Consider the following 15,101-nt stretch of genomic DNA (forward strand, 5'->3'; position numbering starts at 1 on the left):
TAGTCTGGTGCGTATTGCATGATAAAAATATGTGACAAAAGACTATTTTGGGGGGGGGGATGCTCCTTATAAGCCTTTTACAAAACTTAAAATAATGAGCAACTCTGAAAGACATTCTCTAATAGTGTTGCTTTGGCATAAGAGCAGCAGTATAGCAACATTTGCACAAGGATTTTTTTAATCTTTTTTTACAAGCATAGCTCTCTTCATGCGAGAGTGAATCCGGTTAAAACATATCAACCAGACAAAAATTTTACAAAAATAAGTCAAAAGTGGACCGAACCAAAAATTGGGTAAGTCATTTCCAACATCCTGGGTTGTTTGCAGAAACAAAAACATTTGTTTGGAGGAAAAAATTAAACAGTTTTCAAAAAACTTTGGTTTAAGTACATAGCAAATAGCTCAATATTTCTCTAAAATATCACCCCAAATTGGGTCAAATTGTTTAAATGTTCTCTTGTAAAAGTCAATTTTATGCACCTTATTGTCAGGTACACCTTATAGAACACAAATAGCTGAAGGAATTTTTTTTTAGTGTGTTGTTTATAATCAATTGCGCCTTATAGTCTGAAAATTATGGTAATTGTAATACCGGTAATTATTTTGCATAAATGTCATTTTTCAAAGTACAACCAACCTGTACAACATCACCTAAAAGAGCATACGGTTTTGATGGGGAAGTTCATTACTACGTGGAAAACAGTTAATAACAAGAATATGGTTGGTTTAAAATTCTGAATAACGTCATTCGGCCGCAAGCACATAAAATGACATTTTCTGTCTTAAATTTTTTTTTTTTTTTTTTTAACGCTGCCTCTTTCGGTTCTTCAACGTCTAACCCGAATCGGGACATCGATGTAAAACAGATGGGAATCAAAGAGCAGCTTGTTGGTTACGAGTCAGACACGGTGGTCGACAGCATCACTTTGCTACAACAGATTACAAGACCGAATATGACATTGACATGACAATTGACGTGGCCGGGAGGATGAAAAAATGACTCTGGAATGGTAGTTTGAAATTTTATAATACACGATTTTCCTGCTTAATCCTGTATTAAATATTTTGTGGCCAGGGTCTGGGAGTAACGACGTTACGTGATAAGGATACAAGAAAAATGTAATTGTATTCAGTTACAATTACAGGAAAAAAATACAAAATCAAATTACAGGTACAGTTAGTAAAAATATGGATTACACTGCAGGATTACAATTTTATCTACACTAAATTTCGGATACATACTGAGCCAAAATGCAAGTTGTGTCCATCATCATTTCGATTAGGGCGGCGTGGCAACAAGGTGTTTAGCGCGCAGCCCCACATCGTGGAGGTCCAGGGTTCAATTCTAGCTACCGCAGCTTCCCTGTGCAGAGTTTGCATGTTCTCCCTCCGGCACTATGGTTCCCTCCCACATTCCAAAACCATGCATGTCAGGTTAATGGAACAGGCTAGGAAGACTGCGCCATTTAACACAGTGCGCACTATTGTCGTGAAAATAAAGTAATCCAAAAGTAATCAAAAATAATCAACTTACATTATTTCAATATTACAGTATTCGGATTATGTTACTGATTACATTTTTCAACAGGTATCTTGTAACTGTATCTGAATACCTTTTTAAAGGAACTCTTCCAACCCTGCTCACGGCCTGCCTTTTATTCAAACATCTGAATCATGTCCTAACCACACGTAGAAGCACAGTCAAAATGAGCATACCCCACACGCCAATGACATCATCAACTTGGGACGCACCCCCAAACATCTGTTGGTCTTCCCACACATGTGCGACGGGGGCGTACGGGTTCAATCGCTAAAGCTAGCGGCTGGCCGCCAGGCACGTTTGGACGTGACATATAGTAATAGCGGGAAAATCCACTCACGGTCCAGCGGGTTGAGGCGAATGCGGTATGACGTGGCCGCTCGGTGAGCCGTCCACTTGATGCAGAACTTGTCGTGGGCGATGTTGAAAGTCTCAATGTTGGCCACGCTCAGAGATACTGGAGAAAAAATAAATATATTTAAGGGATTTTTTGTTTGGACGGATACTAATACCCAATCTTGAGTAGTAATGAAATCTGATGTGACCTACAGATACAATTAGTAGATACTAATTTAAAATGATTGACAGATTAAAGCAGTAGTCAGCAACCACTAGGCTGTGAACCAGTACCGGGATGTGGGTCGTTTGCTAAAGGGCCGCACAGAAATAAAATGAATTGCCTTACCATTTGCTTATACTGTATCTATTCGTGAAAACACACATTTTTTTTCACAACAAAATAACCCTAAAAATTTGGGTGCGCCTTATACTGAGGTTTTACGGTAGTATATCGGTGTAGTTGAGCATTTAAAAGTCCAGAAATATTGCTGACTTAATTTGCTCAGCATTGAATGCAAAGGGAATTGATCCCGGATCGCGACAGTGAAGGCGTCTAATCTTAACCACTAGGCTACTTAGATTGCAAATGACAAAGGAAAAGGCATTACATTTAATCCCATCATCTCACTATTTTTACTCACAGTGCTCCGGTGTACAATTTTGTATGGAACATTATGGGAAAGGAATCAGCCAAAACAACGTACAATGTGGTTACATGAGTAAAAATAGTGTGATGATGAGATCAAATCTAATATCATCAAGATCCATAGTGGTCTATCAATAACACATTGAACTTTGGCTAGTTATTCTTATTTTTATCGGTATTGTCATTGGGCCAAGGTATAGAAAAGGTTGCCGACCACTGGCGCACAGAATTATTTGAAATGCCCCAAAATATATTCTATTAATGGAAGTCTGCCTTTCCTTTGTTTTCAGGTACTTGTTTGTGGAATAAAAGGCCATAAGAAGGCTAATGATACCAGTATTGGCTACTATCATGAGTAGCAGTACTTTAAAAAGAATGGTATCAAGACTGGAATTTTAACCCATCCCCAATATGTTCACATTCATTTTTAATCCCTTTCTGTATATTTGTGGACATGTAAAGTGGTTGGCATTGCAATTGGCAGGCTTAATCCTGGCAACAGGCCACCTGATTACCACTCCTGATTTACAGTTTTAAGAATGTGAGCTTTAAAATTGCATATTGTTTATTCGATCACAATTGATCAAATAGCAAAAAATGTAATGTTCAGAGCAGAGGCGATTTTAAGTTCAGAGCATTGGGGGTGCTGATAACAGAGTGTCGAATGCAGCTGCCATTTGATTCAATTCAGCTAAAATGAAGACTAATATTAGTTGATGATAACAAAGTCATGGTATTGGGTGGTTAAGTCGATCAGCATAACCACTGTATAAAATACTCTCACCGCAATACACTGGAGCCTCCACACTCTGTACCTATGCCGCAAATGACACTAGCCGAGCAGAATGGGAGCGAGGAAGGTGGCGAGTAGTGGAGTATTTCTGACGCTGCGTTGTCCACATTTGTGTTTTGTTTTACTTTTTTCATTTTCATCTTATATTTTTAATCATATGCTGTCATTTATTAAGGTAAAGAGTTTTGAAAATGCTATAATGTTAAGGGTGCTTGGGTTAAATTTGGGCACCCCCAAAAGCGGGCTGGTTGCACCCATGGTTCAGAGTTCTTAATTCTGATGAAAGATTTCCATACAATTTATAAAATTTAACTTTTTTGTATTAGCTATAATAAGAGAATTCGATTGTTTCCCTCAAAAAGGGAATACAGAAGAGTTTCTTTCTCCATTTCACGCAAAGAATGGGTAGCAAACTAGCTAGTGCCAGAAGCTAACATGTCTTAGCGAAGCAAAACATACATGTGGTTCCCGGGCCGGCGAGAGGGGCGCTACGACCGCTAGGGTACATTGCCAAGACTTGGACGTCGTAGGTGGTTCCGGGCTTGAGGTTGTGCAGCGTGTATGAGCTGACGTCGCCCACAAAGACGTCGACGGCCTGGTTGGAGCCTAAAGGAAAGTGTAGGAGCGTCAAAGCAAGATGCTGCATAAAGTGCCATGAAAAAATATTGTGAATTTTGTGTACTTTGCATATTTACCAATCAAAAGTTTCACATTATCAAACCAATTTTAATAACACACGGAAACCACCCAAAGAAATACAAAACTCACTTATGAAATGTTGATCCTATTTATTGAGGAAGGCACAAAAAAGATCAAGAACTTTATGTCCCTATGTAAAAAAAAAAAAAGTAATGGCCCTCATATTCAGGCCTGATGGCATCCATGGGAAAGTTCCCAGGCGTAAAACACTGCTGTCACAAAAGAACACAAAGACTCGTCTCATTTTCCAAAAGCATCTTGATTATCCTCAAGACTTTTGAAAGAAACATTCTGTGAACAGATGAGTAGCCTGTTGCATGTGGCGTAAAAAGGGCACACCATTTGCCAAAAAGAACATAATGCCAACAGTAAAGTTGGTGGCAGTGTGATGGTCTGGGGCTGGTTTGGTGCCTCAGAACTAGGATAACTTGCTGTAGTTGACTGAATAATGAATTCTGGTCTTTGCCAGAAGATCCTGAAGGAGAACGACCAGCCATTAGTGCCTTCAGACTCATGCGCTCTTAGATCATGCAGCAGGACAACGTTCCAAAACATACCAGCAAGTCCACCTTTGAATGGCTCAAATAAACCAAAATGAAAGTTTTGGTGTGGCCAAGTGAAAGTCACGATTTAAATCCGAATGAGATGCTATGGTGTGACTTTAAAAATTCCTCCGCAGCGTTGTGAAAGACACATTTACAATTATCATAAATGTTTGATTTCTGTGATTGCTGCCAAAGGTGGCCCAACTTGCTATTACGTTCTACAGGCAATTCGTTTTTTATATAGGGCCAGATAGTTTTTTTGTGCCTTAATAGAATCAACATTTCAAAAGTGCATTTTGTATTTCCTTGTGTTAATATTGAAATTGGTTCGATGGTCTGAAATCCTTTGAGTGACAAATGTGCATAAAACTTAGATATCAGTTCACTTTTTCACTGCACTCTATTTTAATAAACGTCAATTGTCATTAATCCAACCTCTTGGTGAGTATATGACAGTGTATCCTTCCACTGGCGCCTCCACTGGATCCCAGGCCACTCGGAACCGCGTGTACCACTCGTCCGATACCCGCAGGTTTCTCGGGCTCAGCAGGCCAACTGCGTGCAACAAACAAAATGTTGGCAAAGGATCGCATGGTTAAGATTGTTGCACAGTCATAGTCATCACTTGTGCGTCCGTTGCCGTTGAGGAGTCCTCCAGGACCCTCGGCGTAGATGGCCTCCACTGTGATGTTGTAGGGTGTGTCGGGTTGTAGGTTGAGCAGACGGGCATTGTTTCGGTTTCCTGAGACCGTGGCCTGAAGAGGCAAAGTCAAAACGAATCTTGATTACACAAAAAATATCAAACTACTTCATGCATCGCTGGTTCACTGCTTTGCGGATTTTGAATCGAACGGTCTTTATTTTCATTGATATCAACATATCATGCATTGTGTTCTGCAGCAGACATGGTTGGTGGACGCAACTGTGTGCGCTGCTGTGATAGGCTGGTGTATACTTTTAGGCAAAGAGTAGGGCGGGTACACAAGTCAATGGGTCCACTCAAAACAAACTGCGAGGCATGGCAACAGCTAGGCTTTTAGATGCTTGTTACATTGATAATAATTTCAGCAATTAAATTGGACTCTGAGGAAACTCAGAAGAGCACAAAGAAATGGTGATCACCAGCGGGTGTTTCATGGATTGTTATCAGGTGAGGAAGAGACTGAGACAGTGTTGAGAGAGAAGGCATAGTGGCGCAGCATGTCTGGCCTATTGTAGCTTGGCTACATAAGAACTCTCACAAGCTACCACTGCCAAACCTGAATCTCACCGACGCCAGATCTATTATCCATGAAACGGATGACTTGGAGCTCCAACTCGTGGAAAACTCTACAGTCGGAACGGCTATGTTTAAATTATCAAGGAGACCTGGCCCAATTAAAGGATAACTGATGCTAACTTGCAACTATTCAGCTGCTCTCCAAATGGCTTTATTACACTGAAAGGAGAAGCCCTCAAATTTCGTAGAACTTTGTTATAATGAAAATAAAGATCAATCATTTTACTGAAGTTCTGTGCTCTGTTTTTATTTGTATATCTAAAGTTGGTATTTTGTTAGTCGTACTCTCAGTCGGTAAGAACGTCATCTCGAGGGAAGTTTGAGCCTTCTGGATTTTATGAAGGGTCAACGCTACTTTGCGGATTTTCACGTTCCGCAGAGGGTTTTAGTCCGATAAACGATGGACAAGAATTGCTTGGTTCTTCTGCTTTAGGGTTTTCAGTTACAAGGTTCAAACCCAAGGTTGGGCTTCTTGAATTGATATAAGATGGGGCTGTAATTAAATCAATAGTTCTTTTTAACTCCATCAAATTTATCATACAATTAATGAAGGTGAGGAAGCTAATGCGGCTATTGTCGCTGATGTGGGCACTAGCATACGCGAGTAGCAACGTTCAGTCGGTGCCTTGGTCGTCAAAAGTTGCAGCTCACGCATCGGCAATGCTAATCTGGCTAACATTGCTAACACGGCTGCTATCAGCCGCGAGTAAGGACTGCTAGCCGCCCAAAGACAAAGGTAACTAATGATAGAGCCGCTAACAACTAGTAGGACTTTTATGTGCTAATCACCTTCATAGGCAATATTGGTACCATGTTTTATATAGCACTAACTAAGGAAACTTAAATGTAATATTTTTAAACTGACATATGTTCCCAGTATTAGCAACTAGCCACAAACAAAAGCAAAAACAGAAAAAGGTCATTGAAAGTCAATACCTATTTGAACATTGTACACATTCCATCAGTCTATACAAGATGATAATTTAAAATGATTAAATTAATAATTCCAGTGAATGAGCCATTTGGTCACTTTTGTTAACAAAACCTAATCAACAACTACAAAGGTTCCATCCTCTAATGTAGTTTGACATATTAATAATCAAAATAGAGGACAAACCTACCTTTCTAATATGAAGTTTATTTCCAACATTTACCAGAGAATATCATAAAGCAAAATGTAACCCACCTGGTAAAAGAGGTTAACAAAAGCTTTTTCTTTAATTGGTATTATCATATATTTTCATTTTGCTTTTAGGTAAAGGTAATTATAGTTTGGACACCAGAAGTTCTATTTTAGAGAAATTTGAAAGTCGCCCTTGCAATACTAACTTGACATTCCGATGTTCGGACTGTTGATAAACAATTAGGTGTCTGTACGATGTCTCCAGTCACCGAAATACGTCATGTCACATACCATTGGAAAGCTTAAACTCTTGGGATTCAAGATATGAATGACCATTTCAAAATCTACTCATCACAGAAACATCACGATCAGTCTGAAACAAGATACCTGAAAACTATAAAGCCGTTATAGATAAACCTATAAGGTAGTCAGCTCGTAAGATGCTATTCTGCAAACAGAGTCGTTACATCCAGGACTGTCCAGCAAATCCAACCGTGTAAAATATTTACTTCAAAACACACCATAATTCAGACGGATTAAAAAAAAAAAAAATCTGCCGATAAGCATTCCTGCATTGTTGGACGTCCCTTGTAATCTGTTCGTTTCGCCACATAATTTCCGTGAACAAACAGACTCGGAAATTATTTCCAATATGGCCATTAGCCTCTGACCTTTTGATTCACACCACTTTCAGCCAAAAGCAGGCTTTCACAGTCCATAGCCTGAATTAGCCTTTAAGGGCCTGTTTGATAAAACGCCTCATTTAGCTCTAAATATCTTCAACCGGTAGTAACTGATTCAAATAATGATTATGATCATTAGTTAGCCAATGAAATTCTCAAAAGAACAATATGCAGATATTCACAGTGTATTCAAATTAGACCCAAAATAAATGAGCGTAACGTCACTCGTGATTCCTTTTAACGCACCATTATTAGGCGCAAATGTACACAATAATTGGTTCACTTCAGTTCTATATCATCTCTACCGACCGCCAAAAGCACGGCCTCTGGCGGTCGAACGGGACTCATCATTATTTATTCGTAATTTCCTTATTTGTTCTCAAATATCCTACAAACCTAGGTGTGTGTGCATATCCTAAAGTAGTTTTCAAAAGAAATAGACAAAAAAATAAAAAGACTTTGGATCCAGTCAAAACAATTTGAAATTGGTTTAGAAGATGAGGCCATAGCAAACATAGTTTGTTTTGATGACCAAGATTTGGTCCACAAACTCAACACCTGAATAAGAGTACCTCGAGCCATAACTACACAATAATGTTGAGTGAGTGTTCACTTAACCTCTACCAATCTCAGTATCTGGATTTTTAGTCCAAATTTTAGCTGAGCTCCTTGATGTGCAAACCCGGAGGCTCACAGCTGCCATATGTAATTCAGCTCCTCATGAATTCCCTTTTAATGGCCGCGATGACTTACTTTAAAGCCGTCTTGTAATTACTCTCACCAATCAGCACTTTGTGATTTATGAGCTGATGGCTCACGCAAGGACGGGTGACCTCACCACTTAGTCTGAAGGCCCGAGCAACGCCGAGCAGTGGGATTGGCTTAAATTGACCTGAATTCAAAATGACCCCTAAAAGCGTCACTTTTTCCCCTCATGAGTCAACACATCTTGACTACTCACATATTCGGTGATGGGGTCTCCCGTCATGGGGGCGTAAGCGATGCGGTACTGCCTCACTGGACCTTCGGCATGATCCCAGCCGATGGTCAGTGAGTTAGTGGTAGCCTCAAACACGCGCATGTTTCGAGGTCCAGTTCGCGGCACTAAGAGCAGAAAATGTTATATTCATTTTTCATCCCTGAAAAAAGTAGATTTCAAACATCCATACATGTTTTGCCATTGCTCTTCAGAGACACTCCTTCCCCATCAGGGTACATGGCCACCACGCTGACCCGGTAAGGGGTGTCCTGGATGAGGCCATCCAGGAAGGCGTTGTTGACGTTGCCGGGAACCAGCACCTTTGCAAAAAGTCAAACAACACGCTGATGTCACGGTGCGGTCATCCCTGGCAACTCGGAGCGTAACACCACAAACACATATCATCATCATCAACACCACATTATGTACAAGGATCGCTGCTGCCAAATAATAACAAAGACATCCGACGACAGATGTAAACAATTCTGAAATGCAACAGTCGGTAAACATGGATGGAGAAGCTTTGAGGGCAATTACAAACCTAGCAAACCTTACATCAGGGGTGTCAAAGCAGAAACGAATGGAAAGGGCAAATAAATAATTGATGGAATGTTAAAAAAATTGTATGTATCTAGTGCCGGAGGATTATTACAGAAAACAGGGATTTGCCATCAAAATCAATCAACGGCACTGCATATTTTACAGGGAACCTTCAGCTTAAGGCATGTTAAATTCAAGACTTTTTAAGTCTTTTTGAATGCCTTCTGAAATCAAATTTTAAACCAAGTTAGAAAAAAAACATAACTGAAAAAAAAAAAAAAAAAAAAAAAAAAAAAAAAAACGTTTTTTTGCACAAGAAAAGTTGTGGGCCGTTCACATTACCTGGCACAGAGTTCAGCCATGGTAAAAAATGTTCATTGGACAGACACTTCTTTAAAAATGTACACTTTCCCATGGTCCGAAAGTAAGTTGCTATGTGTATTCTGGGTAGACCCAAGCCATTGTTTGCTGTAAAAGGTTTGACTGAAACCACATCACCGGTTTAATAGTTCTGTTAATGTGTTCAATGTTGCTAGGAAAGTAAATTGGTGAATTATTAAAAAAGACAATTGTTTGTAAATCTTTTTAGTTTAAACAAATCTTATTAATGTTTTCCCATTTTAAGACTTTCCAAAATTGAAATTAAGACATTTTAAAGCGAATTAAGGCCGATATTTTTAGAATAATGAATTTAAAGCCTTTTTTTCCAAGGATTCGCTGAAACCCTGTTTTAAAACCTTGACCGATATGGACGGCAAACATTTTTTCTTTATTTTTTTCCAATTCCAAAATATTAGTAAAAAGCCATTAATAAATGACGAAACTCACCGACTGAGGCGGCGAGGCAGAATTCCAGGGGACATATTCGACACGGTACTGCTGCACCTGGCCAGTGGCCGGCTCCCAGCGCACGTTGAGACTACTGGGGGTGGGGTTGAATACTTGGATGTTGCGTGGGGGCGTGCGAGGAACTGCAAAGAGTAAAGAAAAAAAACATTTATACTTTATCATTTGGGCTCCAATCACATTGATTGGTTGAGGGACACAGAGGACCAGCAATTTTGTTACGGTAACTCTAAAAATCACTTGTATATGGCTTTCCGTTATCAACTCTTTTCTAGTCACTTGTCTTTGTGTTCCATAACACTGGCGCGGATAGAGATAGACTATTTCTGCCATTCCGTTTTTCAAAACTGCTGAGTTTTGATATGACAAGCATTCTTATAAATGGGAATCTGGACTAGTAGATAAATGCAGCAAAAAAGAATTATTTCCACACATGTAGACAAAAGAAATAAATGTGATTTACAGGTATCCATGTGGTATGGAGGGATGTAAAATAGATTAGCATGTCTGTCTCACAGTTCTGAGGTTTGGGGTTTGAATTTCGGCTCCAGTCTTCCTGACTAGGGTTTTCATTTTCTCCCTTGAGTTGTGGTGAGTGAGAATGCTTGTTTTTGCCTACATGTTTCCTGCTATTAGCTGGCAAGAAGTCCAGGGTGGGCCGGGCCTGGATTTAGTGTGTTTATATTATGTAATTTGACATAAATGTTTGGATCAGAAACGTTTATATTGATCTATGACTGTATTATAAATACATTTATGTGTGAAACAATCCAATCTTTTATTTTGCATTTTCTCACATGAACCAATATTTTCGGCTTTGTGAAAAATTGCTTCATTGAGGCAGTTTAAAGCAAAATGATTGAAATTTTGTTCAAACAAAATGATCCTTATTTTGGGCCTGTTTTGGACTACATGGTTCAATTTCTTTTAGGTTGTTAGAAGCAAACGGCATCGTTTTAAGGTTCACTGAACGATGTATGATCAATGTTGAGATACATTATGATGAAAACCCAAGGAACAAACTGTAAACACCTCAAAATGCCAGCAAACCACTCAGAGCAATTTGGTTGGGTGCGCTGTAGAGGTAGGGGGATCTCTGCACACTGCACTTCCTTCGGTCTCTCGCTCAGTGCACTCTGCGCTAAATAAGACGATATTTGCAGTTTTTTGTGATATCTTTATAAACGAACTTTGCTTGCACATTGTAACCCTAACCATTATCTAGGAAAAAACTGACGGTCAAAATGAGCATGAACACTGCGTGAGGTAGACAAATTTTAAGTGGTACATTATATTAATATTGATATGGGACAGAGGCCCTGGCATTATTATTATTATTATTTAGGAGATCTGATTAAATCATCCAAACACACACAAATAAAATGTTCTGCCTGGAGAAGCGGGTATGGCGGTTTTGTTGACTTATGTCTTAAAACATATGGTGTGGTACCCAAAAAAAAAAACGTAATATTTTTTTGCATGTATGGCTCTTTTGTTCCCGACACCGGCCCTGGTGGCCTCCTGGAGCTTAAACTGGATAGGTTTATTCTGCTTTCACTAATGGACATATTAAAAGGAGATTTCAAAGGATGCCAGTTCCTCATTTTGGGTCACAATACGTTTTTTTTTTTACAACTACATAATTGTCGCTATCGGCCAATCACATTGCTCTTTTTTGATATCCACACTTTACAGCAGATCTATTTTTAGTAACCTTGAAGATTCACTTCAAGGGGGGGCTCGGAGGAGGGTTTTAGGAAGGGAGGAAATTCTCTTATCTGACAGCTTCTCTCCTGGCCCTCCTTACATGTTCAAAATACTGTGATGTCTTTTCACCTTTTGAGTGTTTACCTAAGTTTAACCTTAACAGAAGGAAATATAGATTAAGTATTGTTCCTGTAGGAGGATAAAACACAGATAAAACATTCTTAACATTTATCAAAGCTGGTAAATGTTTACAATAAATATTAAAGGAGAACACGAATCACTTATTATTTTTGATTTAAAATGTTTTTATAAAGGCGTTAATTATTTTTGCAGCTCCAGTTTGCTTTGGTCTGTTATGTCTAGTTTGGGAGTTGTAAAGTAAATTACCACATTTTTTTGTTCCATACAAAATAACCCAAATTTGGGTTTTGGTAACTCAGTTTTTGCTCGTCTACAAAATAGAATAATATTTTATTTTATTATTTTTTTTTTTTTTGGGGGCGGATTCTTTCACCATAAAAAAGTTGTCCAAGTAACCCAAGTATTGGACCAAAATTGTGTTACTTTTGTGTGCCATATGAAGTGAGCTTTTTTAGTTCAGGACACAATCACCTTTTACAGTTAAATAGGATAGGGTTGGAGTTTTCCCGTCCACAAATAGACCTGTCACTTCAAAACCACCTCTTCCATTTACTTGGGCTTTCTGTTGTGAGACATGCAAATTGGATTGCTAATGTGAAACATTTACGTGGGAAAGGGTTCGTCACAGGGGCTCCTTGATGGAAAGCATGATGCGGCAAATAAAGGGAAAAGAGTAAAAGCGTCCTTAATGAAAAGCTCTCGGATTTGTTGTCAAAGCCCGCTAATGCAAAGCAGATGTGTGAGAGCGCATACATGGCACTCAGAGACCCTTTAGGTCCGAGGAGAGTTAAAAAAAAAAAACTCGAAAGGATGTAATGGGTAGGGAAACAGCTTGCAGACTATGTGGTCAGTAGTTACAAAAGCTGTTGTATAAGCACAGTGAGACCCCAACAAATTTCCATTCGTCTGCTCCTTCCAATTAGTTTGCATTCCAGCTTGTGAGTCAATCTCAGACATTGCCTCCACCTCCCCGAGTAGTGCGGGATACTAAAATACTCTTTCATTATATTCAGTTACATTTTTCAAATATCATGAGTATTTACTTAATTCCTTTTAATTTTAGCTGGTTCCTCTCATGAGATCTGCAGGACGATCCATTGCTTCTAATGTGCTTGCGACCAAATGATTTTAAGAACAATCTGGCAGCAAGGCGATTGTAAATGTTCAAGAGGTGCAACAATCATAAATAATTTGAGATGAGTGTTTAAAAATATAGCCATGTTCAACTGCTTTTAGAAGGGTGAGACAAAGGAAGCATGACCAAGTGAAAATATTGGTAACGCCAGCACAACTAGTGCAAAAGTTAGAATTTTTTGGATGCTATTTGGTGGGATTTAGAGTTCTTATGTAGCCAAATGTTTGTATTCAGGGTACAATTTTAATGAAATGATTACTTTAACTCTAAGTCCTGCTGCATCTGCTGAGATTTTGAGATGGTAAGCTGGTTATTGCAGTCAATTTGACTATTTGTAGAATTTCAAATATTCCTTACAATATGTTTATTGTTGAGGTTGACTGTGTTTTGTCTATTGATGCCCTTAAAACATACATTGCAGCCTATTAACCATGGAAGAGGGATTACCTCATATGTAACCCTTTCTCAAAGTTGATTACTTTTTCTCACGCTGAGGAATTTTGAGCTTTTCCTTGTCCTCATGTGGGTTTTAGATCAGGGACTGTGGTTATGGTCATTTGTGTTTAAGGACTATAAAATCATTGTGACTTGATCTGACTTCAACTTTTTTTTGTTTTCTTAGCGAGTTTTTTTTCTTTTAATTACAGACTGTGAGCAATTTCGCCACCTCAGTCTGTCAAAATGTTCAGCGGTGCATCACACAGACATCAACAAAAGCTTCAACTTGCTGTTTCCTACTAGAACACAGTGTGAAATCTTGGCGCAGTGCTCCAATTAAAAGGGGACTGGGCTGAGACTGTGCCCATCTGCAGTCAGCATAACTCATGAACAGGGTAATTTTTTTAAATATATGGATGCCAATGTAAATTATTGTGAGGTTTATTTTGTTATTTCCAAATACAGGCACAGATGACAGGATGTCAGACTTGTTTTTTTTTATGTGCAAAAGAACTTTCCAGATTTACAATTGGTTGTGACACCATCTCTCAATGGGCAATCCATGGTCCTTTATTTTTTTTTCCACTTTGACCGCCTATGTGAGATCTTGCTATTTGCACATGGAGCTTCCCCGGATCTGTCACAAAGAAGGAGTGAACGAAGGTGAACTTACGTGTTTTTCCTTGCTCAGATTGGCGCAGACCCTCACCCTCTGGGTACACAGGCACCACGGTGACAGTGTAAGGGGTGTCTGAGAGCAGGTTCCTCAGTACATTGCTGGTGGTTCCTCCAGATACCTGCTCCTGATTACAAAGAAACCAAATCAGGAGTCAGGATGTGAGTGATGAGATTACTAAACCTTGCATTCCAAGCAAAATATTCCTACCCCGGTAACAGACTGCCATTAAATCATGGTACATCAATCATTTGAAAGAATTTCACAAGCTCGCCAACAATGGAAGATGTTTAAATCGGATGGAAAATGACCAAAATGTCAAAATATTAGAGAATGCTTGCATGCTTTTAATTACATTTAAAATGCAGAGATGAATTTCGATATTAACAGAATTAAAAAAATGCTTTTTTGAATCACCAGGGGGGAAATACTAACTGCACAAAAAAAAACTGTAATATTTGGCCTACATAAAAAGAAAATCATTTGTGCATGGTCACAAACCATGTCCTCAGCACCACCCGCCGCAGGCACATAGAAAAGTCGATACTGCCGCACATTTCCCTCAGCTGGCTCCCAAGTGACCTTGAGTGTGCTGGTGGTTGGCTCGGTCACCTTCAGGTTCTTGACCCCACCTAGCGGCTCTGTTGGAGGAAAACGTCTTTTAATTTTCTAGATAGATAGATAGATAGATAGATACTTTATTCATCCCCTAAGGGAAATTCACATTTCCAGCAGCATCCCTGAGCTGAGAACAGTACAATAATAAAGCCAAAAGAATACAATATACAAATACCCAGTGTGACGTGCAAATGCCCACTGTAGCGTGTTATATAGAATAACTAAATAGTGCTACACAGAATACATATTGCAGTAAGATTCGGTAATATCCAATGTAGGTGGTGTGGTTTAATGTGGGCCTTTACTCTGCCGGGTGGAGTTAAAGAGCCTCATGGCAGTTTACAAGCATTGTAGTGCTACTAAAAAATAATTGG

At 39.2% G+C, this 15,101-nt stretch overlaps 1 protein-coding gene across 1 annotated transcript in view; it reads right to left on the reverse strand.

Annotated features, from left to right (window-relative positions):
• The window catches only part of col12a1b (collagen, type XII, alpha 1b), a 138,352-nt gene that overhangs the window by 37,467 nt on the left and 85,784 nt on the right, over positions 1-15,101 (reverse strand). Inside the window, exons 43-51 of the mRNA XM_088325622.1 lie at positions 14,611-14,750; positions 14,107-14,236; positions 9,995-10,137; positions 8,817-8,946; positions 8,609-8,751; positions 5,188-5,317; positions 4,998-5,117; positions 3,778-3,924; positions 1,881-1,997 (exon numbers count right to left, since the gene is read on the reverse strand). Of these exons, the coding sequence (XP_088181748.1) occupies positions 1,881-1,997; positions 3,778-3,924; positions 4,998-5,117; positions 5,188-5,317; positions 8,609-8,751; positions 8,817-8,946; positions 9,995-10,137; positions 14,107-14,236; positions 14,611-14,750 (1,200 nt within the window). The remainder of the gene's footprint in view (positions 1-1,880; positions 1,998-3,777; positions 3,925-4,997; positions 5,118-5,187; positions 5,318-8,608; positions 8,752-8,816; positions 8,947-9,994; positions 10,138-14,106; positions 14,237-14,610; positions 14,751-15,101) is intronic.

Source organism: Urocampus carinirostris, chromosome 20 (genome assembly GCF_059441175.1).
Source record: "Urocampus carinirostris isolate Australia breed hairy pipefish chromosome 20, RoL_Ucar_1.0, whole genome shotgun sequence".
Lineage (NCBI taxonomy): Eukaryota > Metazoa > Chordata > Actinopteri > Syngnathiformes > Syngnathidae > Urocampus > Urocampus carinirostris.